General features: G+C 33.6%; 1 protein-coding gene across 1 annotated transcript in view; it reads right to left on the bottom strand.

The window, feature by feature from the left end:
* VPS13A (vacuolar protein sorting 13 homolog A) overlaps positions 1-18,500 on the bottom strand; it is a 337,780-nt gene that overhangs the window by 263,971 nt on the left and 55,309 nt on the right. Inside the window, exons 6-12 of the mRNA XM_044678014.1 lie at positions 17,681-17,778; positions 17,106-17,165; positions 8,145-8,204; positions 6,097-6,177; positions 5,309-5,363; positions 1,582-1,709; positions 1,246-1,352 (exon numbers count right to left, since the gene is read on the bottom strand). Of these exons, the coding sequence (XP_044533949.1) occupies positions 1,246-1,352; positions 1,582-1,709; positions 5,309-5,363; positions 6,097-6,177; positions 8,145-8,204; positions 17,106-17,165; positions 17,681-17,778 (589 nt within the window). The remainder of the gene's footprint in view (positions 1-1,245; positions 1,353-1,581; positions 1,710-5,308; positions 5,364-6,096; positions 6,178-8,144; positions 8,205-17,105; positions 17,166-17,680; positions 17,779-18,500) is intronic.

The raw sequence follows: 18,500 nt of genomic DNA, 5'->3' as shown, positions 1-18,500 counted from the left end.
GATGTATTCAAAAGCTGACTCTAATGAGCAAAGTGTTCATGGCCCACACTTAGGGACATATTTCTAATATTTCACATGATTTATTTCTGAATTCCTAAATTGGTGGGACTTAAACTTTGTAGAACTTAAGCCTCTACTATTATCTGCAGTCTGGAAGGCTAGCAAGCAATTTCTATAACTTCTTTGTTATGTCAAAGACATACATTTAACATCTGGAAAGCTTGGTGCCAGAGTTCTGGAGGAAGAAGGTTTGATAAGTGAGTTTCTTTCCTGGGCACCCTGCTGTTGCTATCCAACTCCTTTATCTTACAATAGTTTATCAATATTATGTTAATGCTTCTGTTGTTTCACTTGTTTGACATCCCCCAAAGCCCACATCCTTGAAACTTATAATAAACAGTGCAACTTGCTCAGCCTATCTCTCTGACTCCAGAGTGCTGACCTGCTAACACTAAAGTTTTGTCCCTGTGTTCCTTGTCTCTCTGTTCCTTCTATGGCTCACTCCCTCTAATTCTTAATCTTCAGTCTTTAGCTTCCCCTCCATAGGTGATTCAAACTCTCACAAGAAATCTTTATGTAGAGATGAACTCTACATAGAGTCAGGAAGATCTGAGTTCAAATCCAAATCTCAAGATACTCATACAACTTGTGTGAGCTTGAGTAAGTTATTTAACCTCAGTTTACCTCAGTTTCCTTATCTTTAAAATGAGGATAAACAGCATGACCTTTTCAAGGAGTTTTATGAGAAATAGATGAGATATTTTTAAAGACTTAGCACAATGCATAGCACATAGCCAGTGCTATATAAATGCTTATTCTCTTCCTTTTCACTTAAAGACTAGTGATAATACAACTGCCCATCTACGTTAATTGAAGAAGCTTCCTCAAAGGGGTTGCTTATATCATTTAAATAAAAGATCTGGTTTAAAAAAAAATGAAAGGAACTAAATGAGGAAAAATTTTCTACATTTTCAAAATTCCTTTTAAGAAATGTAAGGTAGCTTGATATAAAGGGACATAATTTACACACTATGGAGTAGCTCACATACTGAAAGCTGGCTCAATAGTCAACATGTCTAAAAATTCCTGACACTGGAGGCAAACTATCTGATGAACAAAGCTTCAGAATTCAATATCTGACAGAATACATTAAATTTATACACAAATTGTTTCAAGAAATTACTTTTAAGTGTCACTTGGAAATTTTATTTTAAACAAAACATATTTAAGAAAAAATGTATTTACCATTTTTCAGCATTGTTGTGAATACATACATCAGGCCTATATTTCCTATATGGCAAGTTTTGAGTCATCATGTCAATTGATTCAAGGAGCTCCATGACACTGAAATACTGATCAATGGAAAAAGTAAATGGTTTGAAATTTCTCAGGAAAAAAAAAGGTTTGTCTAAACACTGAAAGAAAGCAAATCTCTAAATTACTTAACTTTTTCTACCTAAAGACAATAAAAAGCACATAAAATGTATTGTTCAAATTTTGAAGATCATTTAAGAATTTTAGCTCTCATTCTCAGTAAAATATAATTTACAAGTCAAAATAATTCACAAAAGCAATTATCACCTGTAATTTGTTCAATTCGATGCCTATGTTATGTACCTCAACCTCCAAATTAATTTTTGGTGAAGAAAAATCTAAATCTGTTCGGCGATTCATACCCAGTTTGGCTTGAGCAGAAATGGGATGGAATACTGGAAAATAATGTAGATTGAAAGAAATTAAATTGAGAAAACATATCAGTACATCAATATTAGAAAGTTTCTTTTTACACTGTGGAATCAAAACACTAAAAATGGAGATGATGTAAGTGTACTTTTTTCCCCTTTTCCCACTAATCTATAACTCCTTGACACTGATAAGAAGAGTTTATACCAAGTCTCAAACTTGTATCTGAGACCATTTGGCGAAAAAACTACAGAGTACAGTGGGAACCAGATTTAAATGTAACTGGGAAATATTTAACAAAATAAATAAAGATACAACCTAGATAATGTTAATTTGTGGTTTTCCAAGTCTCTATGAGGCCTATAGGAATAGGTTTCTATTTAAGTCTGAAACCACTGAAATATTCTGAAATATATTTCAGATTTTCCTTAATTTCTTATTAACGTGTACATAGTTCTTATATTGGAGAGAACATTATATAGACAAAAAAATTTCAAACTGACAACTAAAATAACTGTTATGTTTGTGCAAGGCACTAGAACTACTAAGAAAAAAAACAAAATAGTCTCTTCCTTTAAAGATTTTGTATTCTACTGGGGAAATAGTACATAGTAGGTAAATAAATAAAAAACATGTACAAGCAATTTAGGTAGATAGAAGGAAAAAGATGATAATTGGTAAATCAGGAAAGGCCTCCAGAAGAACATTGACAATTTTTTTAATTGAAAAAATTCCAAACAACTAAAAAGCTAGTGGAAATAATTAAAATTTTAGCCACATAAATCATCAGCATTTCTATATATTTCCAACAAAACTCAGCAGCAAGAGTTAGAAAGTTAAATTCCATTTAAGATCACTCTCGACCTTTGATGGCAAACCTGTGGCACATGTGGGAACAGGGCACTCTAGCCTCCCTACACCTTCTCAGGGGCAGAACATGGCCAGTCCAGGGGGCGAGTAGCCTGGTTCCACCCATTGAACTCAAAGGGAGTGTTATCGGGCAATGAAACCTGCCCACAGAGCTCAGCTCTGGCTTAATCAGCCTACATCCTGGCCTTGCCCCCAGGCCCCACCCCAAATGGGGGTGGGGGAGAGGGTGACTGGATCCGGCCTTGGGTTGAGGCACACAGTTGGGGGCGGAGAATATCATGCAATGGGGGAAAGGGCACAGACATGCAGTCTGGAGGTGGGCACAGGGTCCCTAAAAAGGTCCAAAGGTTTGTCATCACTGCTCTAGACAATATAAAATACTTGGGAATCTCTCTGCCAGGATAAACACAGGCATCATATAAGCACAATTACAAAACACTTTCCACACAAATAAAACTAGATCTAAATAATGGAAAAACATTAATTGCTCATAGGTAGGATGAGCTAATATAATAAAAATGACAATCCTACCTAAATTAGTATTCTTATTCTGTGCCATACCTATCAAACCACCAAAAAAGTATTTTATAGGATTGCAAAAAATAATAACAAAATTAATCTCGAAGAAAACAAGATTAAAAATATCAAGGGAACTAATGAAAAAAAAATGTGAAGGATGGTAGCCTGTACCATTAAAGCAGTGATCATCAAAACAATATGGTACTGGCTAAGTGATAAAATGGTGGATCAGTGGGATAGACTGGGGGTAAATGACCTAAGTAAGCTGGTGTACAATAAACCCAAAGATCCCAGCTTTTGTGGATAAGAACCCACTATTTGACAAAAACTGCTGGGAAAATTAGAAAACAGTACAGGAAAAATTGGGTTTAGATTAACATCTCACACCCTATACCAAGATAAATTCAAAATGGGTATATGATCTAAACATAAATGGTGATATCACAATTAAATTAGGTGAACACAGAATAGTATACCTGTCAGATCTATGGGAAGGGAAGAATTTAAGACCAAGCAGGAGATGGAGAACATTACAGGATATAAAATGAATGATTTTGATTATATTAAACTAAAAAGCTTTTGAACAAACAAAACCAATGCAACCAAAATTAGAAGTAAAACAAAAAACTAGAAAAAAATTATTAAAAAATTCTTTGACAAATCTCTAATTTATCAAATATACAAAGAACTAAATCAAATTTATAAGAAATCAAATCATTCCTCAATTGACAAATGGTTAAGGGATATGAATAGGCAGTTTCCAGATGAAGAAATCAAAACTATCAATAATCAAATGAAAAAGTGTTCTAAATCCCTCCTGATTAGAGGAATGCAAATCAAAACAACTCTGAGATACCACGTCATACCTAGCAGACAGGTCAATATGACGGTAAAGGAAAATAATAAATGTTGGAGGAGATGCGGCAAAATTGGGACACTAACACATTGCTGATGGAGAAGTGAATTGATCCAACCATTCTGGAAGGTAATTTAGAATTATGCCTAAGGGGCTTTAAAAGACTGCATTGTCCTTTGATGGGCCAATACCACTACTAGGTCTATATCCTAAAAAGATTTTTTTTTAATGGTAAAGGGCTTGTTTGTAAAAAAAAGTATTATAGCTGCACTTTTTGTGGTATCAAAAAACTGGCAAATGAGGGGATGTCCCTTGATTGGGGAATGGCTGAACAAATTGTGGTATATGATGGTGACAGAATACTATTGTGCAATAAGGAATGATGAATCAATGGATTTCTATAAGAACTGGAATAACCTCCACGAACCAATGTGGAGTAAAATAAACAGAACCAATGTCTAAGCTTGGTTCTCAGTCTACTGAGTTATCCAGCTCCCCTCAATGCTGGCATTTTAATTGAGGTTCAAACGGAGTTAGATTTCTAGAAGAGGTTGGAAGAGATGATGAGAATATTTGAGGCTATATGAAGGCGTGGAGGTGGAATTAAAATGCTGAGGACAGGGAAGACCCAGTAAAATCATTTAAATGGAACTGAGTATCTGAGAAGCAAAATAAATCAGTATGGAAACATAGGTTGAGATTATTAGAGTTGTAGATACACTAAAATATAATGTAACATTTATATAGGAAACTCTAATTCCAATTATCTATTTCTTCTCATACTAGGTATCTCCTTAAGACCACACATGGTATCCTATAAGTTGAAGTAGAATGAAATCCAAGTCCAGGCATACTGAATCACTTTAGGTCAGTGATGGGCAAACTCCAACCCACAGGCCAGATGCAGCCCCCTGAAATGTTCTATCTGTGACATTATTCCTAATCTGACAAATACAATGAGTAGGATACGATACAATGAAACTTCAAAAGAGTTGTCTTAGAAACATACCGACAGATGAGCATTTCCTTTCCTTTGGCCCCCCCTCTTTAAAAAGTTTGCCCATCACTGCTTTAGGTAAATAACTTTAGACAATCCAACTCAAGAATAAATTAGCTATCATCAGTAACAAACTATAAATAATAAATACTTCTTTTGTGTCCACAGAGTATATGACAACACTTACATTTTTCCTTATGCCTAGAATATTTCTACACATTCCCCAACAGCAAATTAAGTATTAACAAAGAGAAAATAAAAATAGAAGAGTTGTGGTTTTTTCCAGAAAACAAAAGTTAACATGTAATCTTATTAGATTATTATTTGGATCTTTAAAAGTTAACAGCCAATAAAATATTGATTAAAAAAAGAATATTACTCACCAAAATCATAACCTTCTGGGACAACATCTGTGATGATTCCATACTTTAAGCTTTCCTATTAAAAGAAAAAAATAGATTAATTTGTGGTTAACACCAACATCGTAAGTAATCTGATATTCTTTTACTGCACATACTATAACCTAGTGGAAGCATCTCTTTTTTTTTTAACAATCAAACACAAACTCAATTCCAATCTAAAACATTTAACATTAGCAAAATAAAAGAAGTAAATTTTAAATTATCCTTCAGAAAATAGTATTGTAAAGGAAAATAATTAAAGCATAATGCTTTTCCAGATACCTGGGTTCGCTGAATTCTGCTAACAGATTTTGTATAGAAGACAATTAAACATAATAGATAAATGTCAAAATATAAACATTTTTCAAAATCAAATATCTAGTCATATGCCTGTGGAGGTGCTTTATAACCATAAGCAATCAACCTAAGTCCTAATCCAATGCCTCCAGGTAGCAAGGAGAGGACTCAGTACTCCTAAAGGCTATACCAGTCAAATAAATGTTCTGGCTGGTCCTACTAAACAAAAATTCATCAGATATGGGACCAGTGCTGAACATGTCTTCTTTATGAGAATAAACTTGTCTTAATTTGTAAAGGCTCATGGCTAGATAATATAATGGGTGATGAATTTGGGGCCACAACAATTCTCATTTACTAAGTTATAAAGTGACTCTTAGTAAATAAGAGAACCCAAGTTGAAAAAAAAAATCACAAATTCTTAATCAACTGAATTAAGCAAAGATGCATGATGTACATTCAAATATACTTACCAAAGATATAACAGAATCATGTTGATGAAACATCCTAGCTTTCACATTCCAATAGCCAAACAGGTTATCTAAACGTATTAGCTAAAGGTAAAAGAAGTTCATATAGGATTTCAATTTATTTTTGAAGTTCTCTTAACAAGTTATCATTTTAATGTGGATTTTCAATAGTCAATTGAGCAATAATCAAATATATAAGCAAATGATTCTGAAATTGCAATTACTTTTTCTCTTTTTTTTTTAATAACACTTAGAAAGAATTTTTCACAACTGTTTTCTGACATTTTGCAATACAGATTCTTTCCCTTACTCCCACTCCTCCCCAAGGTGGCAGCGTAGTCTGATATAGGTTATTCTACTGTTGTCACACAATACACATTTCTATATTCCTCATTGCATGAAAGACATATCACACATACAATAAAAAACTCATGAGGGGAAATAAAGTTGAAAATGGCATGCTTTGATCTGCAATCATACTCCAACAATTCTTTGACTACGGATAGCATTTTTCATCATGAGACCCTTGGGATAATTTTGGAACCTTGCATTGCATGCAAAAGTTTAGTCTTTCACAGTTGATCATTGTATATTTCCATTACTATATACAATGTTCTCCTGGTTCTGCTCACTTCGTTTTGTATTACTTCATATAAGTCTTTCCAGATTTGTGATCATCTTGTTTGTCATTTCTTATGGTACAATAGTATTCTATTAAAATCATATACCACAACTTGTTCAGCCATTTCCCAAGTGATGGACATCCTCTTAGTTTCCAGTACTTTGCCACTATAAAAAGACCTGATAAAAAATACTTTAGTAGAAGCAGGTCATTTCCCCCTATCTGATCTCTTTGGATACAGACTTGATAGAGGTATTGCCAGGTCAAAGGGTATGCATAGTTTTATGGTCTAGAATGGCTGTATCAGTTCACAGTTTCAGCAACCGAGTATTAGTGTCCCAATTTTTCCACATCCCCTCCAACAATTATCATTTTCAATTTTGGTGAGATTAGCCACTCTGATAGGTGTGAGGTATCAGAGTAGTTTTAATTTGCATTTCTCTAATCAAATATGATTTTGAGCATTTTTTCAAATAACTAGAAATAGCTTTGATTTCTACATTTGAGAATTGTCTATTCATATCCTTTGACCATTTTTCAGTTGAGAAATGCTTTGTATTCTTATAAATTTGATGCAGTTCTCTGTATATTTGAGAAATAAAGCCACTGTCAGAGACATTCATTATAAAAAAAATTTTTGTTTCTTTCTTTCCCTTCTAATCTTGGTAGCATTGGTTTTGTTTGAACAAAAAGTTTTTCATTTAATGTAATCAAAGTTATCTATTTTGCTTCTCATGATGTTCTCTATATCTTGTTTAATGATAAATTATTTCATTATCCATAGGTCTGACAGGTAAACCATTCTATGTTCCCATAGTTTATTACATCACCCTTTATTTCTAGATAAAGTATCCATTTTGACTTTGCCTTGGAATATGGTGTGAGACATTGGTCTCTGCCTAGTTTCTGCTGTACTGTTTTTGAGTTTTCCCAGTAGTTTTTATCAAATAGCGAGTTCCTCCCCCAAAAGCTTGGATCTTTGGGTTTATCAAGCACTAGGTTACTATGGTCATTTAATCAATCAAGTGCATTGATTATATAACTGAATGTACTGATCCACTACTCTTTCTTAGAACCAGGTTGTTTTAATGATCACTATTTTATAATAAATTTTAAGATGGCTAGGCCTTCTTCCTTTATTTTTTTTTAAATTAATTCCCTTGATATTCTTGAGCTTTTGTTTTTCCAAATGAATTTTATTTTTTTCCAAGCTCTCAAATATTTTTTGGATAGTTTGGTGCTTTGTAATTGTATTCATATAATTGCTGGGTTTGTTTTTGGTCATAATTATTTTTCTACATAGTATTACTTTCTCTTTTTAAAACCAAAAAAAAAAAAAAGAAAGAAAGAAAGAAAGAAGAGAAGCAAAGAAAAAGACTCTCCAGCTCTACATGAGGATGGGGAGAAAATAGTATTCTCTATACTTTACCTTACGAAAGAATTTCTCAGTGTCATGATCTATACATGGATTCCAATCTTGATCAGTTGTCTAAAAAAGGAAAAAGTTACAAGTGAAATCAAATTTAATACCTTAATAAAAGTCTACATTTATGGAACTAAGACTATAAAATGGCTATATACAAAACACTTTTGCATGTTCTTATTTGATGTTCAGAACAATATATAATATTAATATCCACACTTTACAGATAAGGAAATTGAGACTTTAAAAAGTTATGTAACTTGTTAGAGATATCATTCAAATCATTACTAAACATTTATAAATTTTTTAAAAATATTTTTCAGAGGAAGTCTTAATCACATTTCAGAGAGGTCAACTAGCAAAGTCAGAAAGAAACAACAGATAGTGTTACATATTAAGAATAAGTTCAAAAATCATTTAAGAACAAATTACAAAGAACTATAGGTTTCACCTTGACATAATATAATAAATAAGTTGACAACTCAAAATAGGGAAAGTCTTATACATTTATAATCCAGATCAAACTGCTTACCATCTCCAGGAGGAGGGAGATAAGGGAAGGAAGGAGAAAATTTGTTTTTTATAATTTCAGAAAATGCATGTTGAAAGTTGTGATTACATGTAATTAGGAAAATAAAATTTTTAAATTTATAAAAGTAAATAAGTTATCCAGACCTTCATATTTTTCTTAAAAATAGGGAGGGGTCTTTCAGCTGTTAGCACTAAGAACTTAAGTTTCACTAGAAACAATAATAACAAAATAAGGAAAATGGAAAACTTGGAGAAGGTAACTTGCTGACTCACTAGACTAAATCCACCTAATTTTTGGTTCTATTTCCAAATACAATACTACAGCAGGGACTCCTATGCTCCTTTGGCAGTACACAGATATGATTTTCTTCAGATTATACAGCTAATAAGTAGGTAAGCAGGACTAGAACTCATATTTTTTTCTAAATCCACTGACACTGCAATTTTAAAGAACTGAAACATGAACATAAATTAAAAGTAGCATAGGTGTACATATTTAATTATTTTTTGTTTTATGATAATAGCTGAACTAAGATTCTATGGGTATCACTTATTATATATGTATACAATAATGATTCCATTTTCAAAATTCTTATTTATGTCATTTATTCAATTTTAAATATTATTCAACATAGAACTCCAATTCCAGGTATAAAGTAACTTTTTCCTCATATTTCAAAAGCCAAGGACAGTAAGACAGCAATCAAAATGTCTTCTTCGGCACTTCCTATCGCTGTGCTTAAGGCAAACCAATTCAGATCCCTAGTTTAGTTTCTTAATCTTAAAATAGCTGGACTAGATGATCTCCAAGGTTCCTTATAATTCAAATTTAATGATCAGAATTCTTACATCTTTTTTTGAAAAAATTTCTGGACATTAACCTCAATTTCTTTCTTTCCTTTTTTTAAAACACAAATAAAACAAACATCTATGCCTTTGTAAAAAGGTTAAGATAAAATTGTTTACCTTTGTCTCATCTCCGAGATCTGGCAACTGAGTTTCTGACCTTTGTTATCATGCCACAGCTACTTTCTCACCTTGGAAAATTCCTTATAGTCTTATTTTCCCACTGACAAGTTTTTCATGGAAGCTTCATTTTTAGGAAGGGCCCAAGTCAGCTGTTCTTTACTCTTCTTCCAGTTCTCCCCCTGACTCTGAACTTTGCCACTATGCCCTGCATGTACTTTATTTCACATTTATACCCATCTAAACATACATTACTTCAGCTACTTTTTTATGTAGTCTTCCCCCATTTCAATGTCAGTTCTATTAGGTAAAAAGTGTTTATTTTTCTCTTTGTTTGCATTTGTATTTCCACCGCTTAGCAGTATATAGAACAAAAGCAAGCACTTAATAAACGTTGACTTCACTTGCCTTTCCAATTTAAACTTTCCATAAACTAAGATTCAAAAATCATCCTTGTAATATCTGGATTAGTTCTATTTTCTTTTCCCTTCAGTTTCATTGGACACCAAAGGACTGGATACTTGATGCTGTAAGTAACAGGAAACCAATGGCATTTATCAAGGTTGAGGGGAAGGCTGTATGTGACATGGTCAGAACTGAACTTTAGAAAAATCATTTTGGCAGTTAAGTGGAGGATGTATTGGAGAAGGAACAGAACAGATGTAGGGAGAATAATTGGAAAGTTCTTACAATTGTGCACAAGCAAGGTGATAAGGATGATTACACATCAGTAGAGAGAAAGAAAGGCATTTGAGACATGAAGAAACAAACTACAAGATATGGGGGCTGATTGGATAGGGGGAATGAGAAAAAGAGGAATGAGCTGAAGATGTCAATGAGATTGCAAACATGAATGAGTGGGGAAAATGGAGTTCCTTTTGTCAGCATATACAGAAGATCAAAATTGTGAAGGTGAAGAAAGCTTTAATGGGAAAATTAATATCACTTTGAACATAATAATTTAGATATGCTAATGGAAGATCTAGGTCTAAATGTCCAACAGGCAATTGGTGTTGGGAAAATGTAGTTCAGGAGAGACTAGGTCTGAATAAACAGATCTAAGAATCATATTCATAAAGATGATAATTGAACCTGAAGCAGCAGGTATGATTATTAAGTGAGGAACTCCTGGGAAACGAAAAAGAGAAAGAGAACCAAGAACAGTGTTTTGGGAGATGCCCATAATTAATGGGAATAATATGATAGTTACTCAAGCAACACATGACCACTACATATTAAACCCTTATAATCTGGCTTCTAGTCCTATTACATTCCTGAAACTATTCTCCTTAAAAGATTGAAATTCTCCTAAATCCTCATTCTCCTTAATTAGCTTTAGTATCTGATCTGACACTATTGAGACACTACTGATACTTAGAAATGTTGTCCTCCCTTAGTTTCCAAACAATGATTTCTCTGATACTCATTTCTAACCATACTTTCTCCCTAACCAGGTCTTTTTTCCTGTACCCTCTAAATTAATGTATTAAACAAGGTACCATATTTGCAACTCTCTCCTATCGGTATACTATCTCACTTGGTATCCTCATCCATGCTACAACTTCAAATAGCTTTACAATACAGATAATGCCCAAACTTATATCTCAAAACCAGAGAATACCAAACTCAAAATTGCCAAGAAAAACAAATGGTTGTATTAACAACTCATCATGTCCAAAACCTAAAGTATTTATCTTCCCTGAAAACTTATACCTGTTCCTATCTTTCTGATTCAAACTGATGAGACCAGACTCCAGAGGACAGGAAATGGAAAATGAATCAAAGGGTACAAACTCTCACACCAAAAGAGCCTCATTATTAACCTTTTCTAGGTTAAATGAATTGTGGTGAATAAATTTGAAGGTGACTAGAGTCTGTGTATCATAGAAGGATAAATCTGTTAAAGGATTGATTTTCCTTTGTCCTTATGAATATAAAACAGTGCTTGCCCTAGTAACCTCAAGTCACTTTAGAATCAATTTGTAGCACTGAGCAAGACTGATTTCTGCATTGAGATGACTAGATGAAGATTAAGCAAAGGAAAATTAATCTTTTAACAGATCTATCCATGATATATAAATAATTAATTGCAAGGGAAAGCTAGGTGGCTCAGTAGGTAGAGTACCAAAACTGGAGCTGGGAGGTTGTGATCTTAGGCACCTCTTAGATATGTGATTCTAGTCAAGTCACTTAACCCCAACTGCCCACCCATTACTGCTCTTCTGCCTTAGAATTAGTATTGATTCTAAAAGACAGAAGGTAAAAGGTTTTTTTTTAAAGAGTTAAAAATGCAAAAAATATGGGGGAGCTGGGAGAAAGGGCAGTTGTAGAGAGGAATCAAGAAAAGCTTCATGTAAAAGCTGATATTTGAACTGTATTATGAAGAAAAAGAGAAAGAAGAGAGCACATTCTAGGCACAGGAATCAGAGAACACAAAGGCTCTACTCAATGAAGCAGCAGACATGAGTAACAAAGAGAAGGACAGTTTGGATGGAAGAGAGATCAGGAAGAGGAGTAATTTATAATAAGGTTGGAATTGGCAGTAAAGATGGTAGAGAAGAACCATTATTGGTTGCCCAGTTCATCCACACACCTCCTTCCCAAAAACCTAGAAAAAGCATTAGTCTCAATTTTGATGGGGAAAGACAAGAAAGTCTCAGTGAATCACTTTCCAAGCTCAAATAAACTTAAGAAAATAGAAAGAGAGATCTGTATGGATGGGAATTAGCCAGAAGAACAATCTAATGGCAACAATGGAATGGGAACATTCTAGCCCCCAAGGATGGAAAGACAAACCGTATAGAACAGCATGGCTAGAAGCATAGAGGCAGAAAGAAATCCCAGGAAGCCCATGAACTGGCACTGGGTGTAGGAAAAGATGCCATCTAATGCATCTTTTGCCCATTATGCAGTTACAGGTCACAGATCTTAAAGAGTAGCTACAGGTAGACAAGGGTCATGCTTGTGTGCTAAGAAAGGAACAAGTTCCAGAAATTTAGCTGTGTTGCTTCACACCCACAGGTAGAGCAACGATACAGTTTTAATCTTTATTCCAGCATTTAAGACTGCAGTGGAATAACCAAAGGAGGAGAAAAAGACCAAAGAGAAGCCAGTAAATTAATTATCCCAAATCTACAATGGGCTATCAGCAACTGAGTTCAGCAACAATTTACTAACCATCAATCAAACCCAAGCCAAAAGACCCAAACCTGGATCAGAAATTTCTAGAGCTCAGACTAGGAGGGCAACAAATAGACCTCCCCAGATCATATCACTTTGAAAGCAATGAAAATGTACAGACTAAGCTGTGAAAATAGAAGCAAGACATAAAAGAACAGAAGATCAAGCCAGACATCTTCCTTAGAAGTAAGCAGAGCCCAACACTAACATAAAGTTCAAAATCAAAAACAGATTGGAAGAATGAGCAAACAAAAATAGAACCCAGCCATAAGTTACAATGGTACTAAGAAAGCTCAAAACTTCAATACGGAAAAGAATGGATCAAAACATCTATAAGCAAAGTCACAATGAAAAATGCAGATTAAATATAAACTTTATAAGAATTCCAAGAAATGTTGAAGAAAAAAAAGATTTTTTTTCTTAAAAGGACAAAAAAAATAATTTTTAAAAAATCTGATAAAAGTGGTAGAGGAAAAAATAAAGAAAGGAATTATGCAAGAATTTTATGAAAACTATTTAATAATTTTGTAAAAGTAGTACAAAACCTTAGAGAAGAAAAAACTCCTTAAATATTAGAATTATCTAAATGGAAGCTAATGATTCCATGAAAAAACGAGAAATAATAATAAAGACTAAAAATAAAAAAGAAATGTTGAATATCTCATAGGAAAACCAAGAGACCTAAAAAATAGATTAAAAAATAATTTAAGAATCTTTGGACTACCTGAAGCCCATGAACAAACAAACAAAAAAAAACAGATTAGATATCCTATTTCAATTAATTATGAAGGAAATATCTTAAAATTAGAGTAGAAATAGAATTCACTGTTTACTTCCTGAAACCTCAAAATGAAAACTCCCAAGAATATTATACCCAAAATCCAGGGCACCCAGATGAAGGAGAAAATACTGGAAAGAAAGAATATAAGTATTACAGAGTCACAGTCAGGACCATCCACTATTTAACAACCACCACTACAAAGGAGCAGAGAACTGAAAACATGATATTCCAGAAAGCAAAAGACCTAGAATTTCAAACAAACTTTCCTAGCAAAGCTTATTATAATCCTCCAGGAGGAAAAAAAAGACTATTTCATGAAAAAGAGGACTTTAAAGCATTCTTGAAGAGAAGCCTAAAGCTGAATTAAAAATATGACATTCAAATAAAGGACTCAAAAGAAGCATAAAAAGGTAAATATGAGTATGAAATTATAAGGGACTAAACAAGGTTAAACAGTATACATCTTTATATGGGGATAGAACATGTAACCCCTCAAAATTTTATTATCACAAGAAGTCTTAGAGGCAGTCTAATTGAGAAATGAGAAAAAAATCATCATTTTTGACAACTAAAAGATAATTAATTGCATATATTTATAATAGAAAATTGATCAGTTTTTAGATAAAGTGACCATGAATGTAAATGAATACTTGCAGTGAATTTTTTTTTCATTAAGTTGTTCAGAAAACTGAACGAATAACTCACTTGGAGCATTAGAATGAACTTGACCACCTATAAAAATTTTCTCAAAGAAATACTATGCTTCAATAATTTCTTGGAATGAAAATAGCAGTATCATTAGACTATGATGTCTATTCTTCTAATAAAAGAAGCAGTAACAAAATGGTTAAGAGGGTATTTAGGAAGACTTGGCTTCATGGTCCTTCTCTTGTCCCATCCTGGCTGTGTGACCAGGGAAGTCTCTCCTCTACCTATCAGTGCCCCAAGATAATGTCTAAGCTCAAAGTCATGGAAAAAGTGATGATCTGGACTTGGGGAAGAAGCTCCTTAACAGGAGCTCCCAGTATAAAAAAAAAAAAATCACAAGTTCAAGCACACACCAAAAATAAGAAACAGATTTCGCATTTCTGTGATAAGGTACAAAGCTTATATATGACAGGTTCAAAGGTGTTATCTAAATTTGAAGGACAAGGAAAAAACAGCTATTAAAATATTGCCCATACATATGAAATACAAAAGGTAACAATATTTTAAGATAATTTTAGTCAAGGAAATCTACCTGTGAGAAAAAGAATGAACAATTCATAAAATTTACTAGTAGTAAATATTTATACAACTGTGGCAGCTACATAGCCATGCACAGTAGTGATAAATGAAATCTGCAGAAACCCCAAAAAATATATAAACATGATTCTTTGAATGACATCTCTGTAATAAATTTAGCTGCACAGAAAGTATTGGTAAGAATTATTTCAAAGGCATATTATAAAATTTTATTTTTGTATATCTTTCAAAAAGTTTTTACATAGTTATTTAATAACAAATACAACTAGTTTATTATTTATGGCTCTAATACTGCCCTTAATAACCCCAACCATTTAATAATTCCTTGCCCATGTTTTTGTTTCAACACATTTCTATAATCACATTTATATGAATTTCATTACATAATGTTTGCCAAGCTTCTGCATTATACAAAAGTATGTTTATTCTAGTTTTGAATATACACACCTAGACTACTAGCTGACTTATGTAGCCCTAAGGATACTCAATAATTGATTATTTTTTAAAAATTGATCACAGGGAATAATAGAAAATCAAAAGAAAAACACATGATTTATCATTTGTTTACATGGGTATAGGACTGGGGATTTTGGTTTTGTTATAAGGAAGAGAGGATTTGAGCTTGTGAGGTGGGTCTGCAGGGAGATGCAGATACAGGGAAAAGATTCTAGAATGTGAGAGTAAAGGGTGAGACAGTTGACTGAGGTTTGAGCTGGGTCTTTCTCTGGTTTGACTTCGAGGGACTGGATGCTTTTCCTTGGTGGCTGATACTACCCTGTACTATCCTGATTTCCCATCCTGCCCTGTTGCCTTGCTATGATCTACTGAGTTTCCTGGTGATCCTGAACCATCTGGCATCTGTCTATAAGATCAGGTCTGGGTTCCTTTTGGATTCAGGACCTCTTACTGGGCCCTGATAAGTTTGCCACAAACCACTACCTCTATTACCATCTAAAGGGGGTTGGTTTAGTGCAAGCTTATCTAGATTAGTACTGGGATCTTTAGACAGTTAGGTCAAGATTAGTATAGCTCAAACTCTGTGAAGACTCCCGGTGACAGGACATTTATATCTGGGGAGGGGGGGAGGTTAGGTAGTTGATATTAATGTCAGGGTATTCCAAAATTCCTATTTAACCTTTCCCTGTTACAATAAATACAAAATCCATCCCTGTTACTGAGTTGTCTGTGTGTGTCATCCCAGATTCATGCTCTGCCTGTTGGCCTTCTCAAACCAGTTAATCTTCTGATACTGGCCCTATCCTAATGATCTGGATCCCATCCCCTAAATCACCGTCATACAGTTTTTATTTTTTTTTAAACCCTTAACTTCTGTGTATTGGCTCCTAGGTGGAAGAGTAGTAAGGGTGGGCAATGGGGGTCAAGTGACTTGCCCAGGGTCACACAGCTGGGAAATGTCTGCGGCCGGATTTGAACCAAGGACCTCCCGTCTCTAGGCCTGACTCTCAATCCACTGAGCTACCCACCTGCCCCCCTCGTCATACAGTTTTTTAAAGATTACTCTAGTATAAAAATGAATAATATGGAAACAGGTATTGAGTGATAATACATATATAACAGAGTGGAATTGCTTGTCAGCTCCAGAAGAGAGGGAAGATGGAAGGGAGAGAACATGAATCATGTAACCATGGAAAAATATTTTAAAATAAATAAAAACAAAAATAAAATTGATCACATAAAACTTTCTCTTCAAAAATACAGTTGTATAACAATATCCATGGTTTACGATCTTTAAAATGTTTATATTCAACAGATACAATACTGAAATCACAGAAACTAATAAACAATAAAAATCTTTAAACTCTTTTAATCAAAAATTATATCAGTTTAGGGCAGCTGGGTAGCTCAGTGTATTGAGAGCCAGGCCTAGAGACGGGAGGTCCTAGGTTCAAATCTGGCCTCAGACACTTCCCAGCTGTGTGACCCTGGGCAAGTCACTTGACCCCCATTGCCTACCCTTACCACTCTTCTGCCTTGGAGCCAATACACAGTATTGACTGCAAGACGGAAGGTAAGGGTTTAAAAAAAAAAAAAAAAAATTATATCAGTTTCATTCTTTTGTGATTTCCATATTCTTCTATATATATGAACTAGTCTACTAACCATATCTAACCTTCCTATACTCAACTTTTGATTATAGCAGGTAAGATCAGGAAGTAATCAGTAAATAAAAATATTTTTTGTATTTGCATATTTGTGGTAAGAAGTTAAAATCAATCCGCTTATCTTTTCTAAAGATAAAATACCTCCATGCTGAGATTCTGAAGAGATATCCCAAATGCCAATGGTTTTTTTCGATTTGTAACCTAAAAAGTTAAATAAGTAAGTAAGTAAGCAATATAAAGGAAAAATTTAGTTCTTCAAAGAAGTATTCACTATGTCCACATTTTAAACACTGTCCACATTTTAGTGCTTTACAATATTTATCTTTTAAAAAAATATGACTCCACTTTGCATTTGATTATATAGTTTTCAAAGTGTTTTCAAATTCACTATCTCTCTTATTTTTGAAAAGGGCAGATATTATCCCCATGTTAAAAATGAAGTTAAGAGATTTGCCCACAGTCAAAACTAATCAATGGCGAAGCCAGTACTCAAACATAGATCTTTTGACTCTTGGACCAGTTCTACATCCAAAAGGAAGACATGACAAACTGAAAGAATATTCAAAACAATTTGCACTGCTAGTTATAAACACAATGAAAATAAATATATCTAAAGTAGTCAGAATGTAAGATGAGAAACAAGTTTTCCATTATGGTAAATTACAAATGACATTTATAATTGTTTAAAGTAAAGACAAACCTATAAAAATACTTACATCATCTTCATATCGGACATGGATACTGGAAATTTTTACATGAAGATTTTTTATTATCTGTGCGATTAGCTTTTCTGTGAAAGTATCCTGTTTCTCTTCTGGATTTTCTATAAAATGCAAACATAAAAATATTTCTAATTTGAGAGAAAATGCAGTTTAGAGAAATCCTTACACTGATTAAGCCACCACTAAAAAAGAGGTTTACATCAAGATCACTAAATATACATATCACATGTAAATATTACTCAATTGTTAAAATATTTAAGAGAAAAAAACATTTAACAATGTCCTTTATGACAAATTGCTGAGGGGGTGGGATAGAGAGAGAGAGAGAGAGAGAGAGAGAGTGAGAGAGAGTTACAAGGAGAAGTAGCCTACAAACTGAGGCAAAGAACGTTTAAGTGACTTGTTTATGACAATAAGACATAGTTGGTAAATGTCTGAGGCATAATTTGAACTCAGGTCTTCCTGACTCCAAGATGAGACATTTTCACTATACCATGCAACCTATTCTATCATAGATGAATTATACCACTTTAGAGCTAGAATGGACTTCAGGGATTACCTAGTACAATACTCCATTTCCTTCCACCATTTTATAAATGAGGATACTGAAGTTCAAAAACTTTACTAAGTAAAATTTTTTTTCTTAACTTTCTCCATTAATTGAAACAGCAAACTGAAGCAGAAAACAGGCATCAGAAGTTTGAGATCAAGAAATGGCTCCATGTGGGTGCTCTGTGCTTAGAAAAGAGCAACTCTATCCTAGGACTGGGAAAATGAGAATATATCACGGTTCAGGAATTTAAGGAGTTACCAA

Source organism: Gracilinanus agilis, chromosome 1 (assembly GCF_016433145.1).
Source record: "Gracilinanus agilis isolate LMUSP501 chromosome 1, AgileGrace, whole genome shotgun sequence".
Taxonomy (NCBI): domain Eukaryota; kingdom Metazoa; phylum Chordata; class Mammalia; order Didelphimorphia; family Didelphidae; genus Gracilinanus; species Gracilinanus agilis.
The sequence above is the reverse complement of the archived record's forward strand: the minus strand, read 5'-3'. Positions and strand labels throughout refer to the sequence as shown.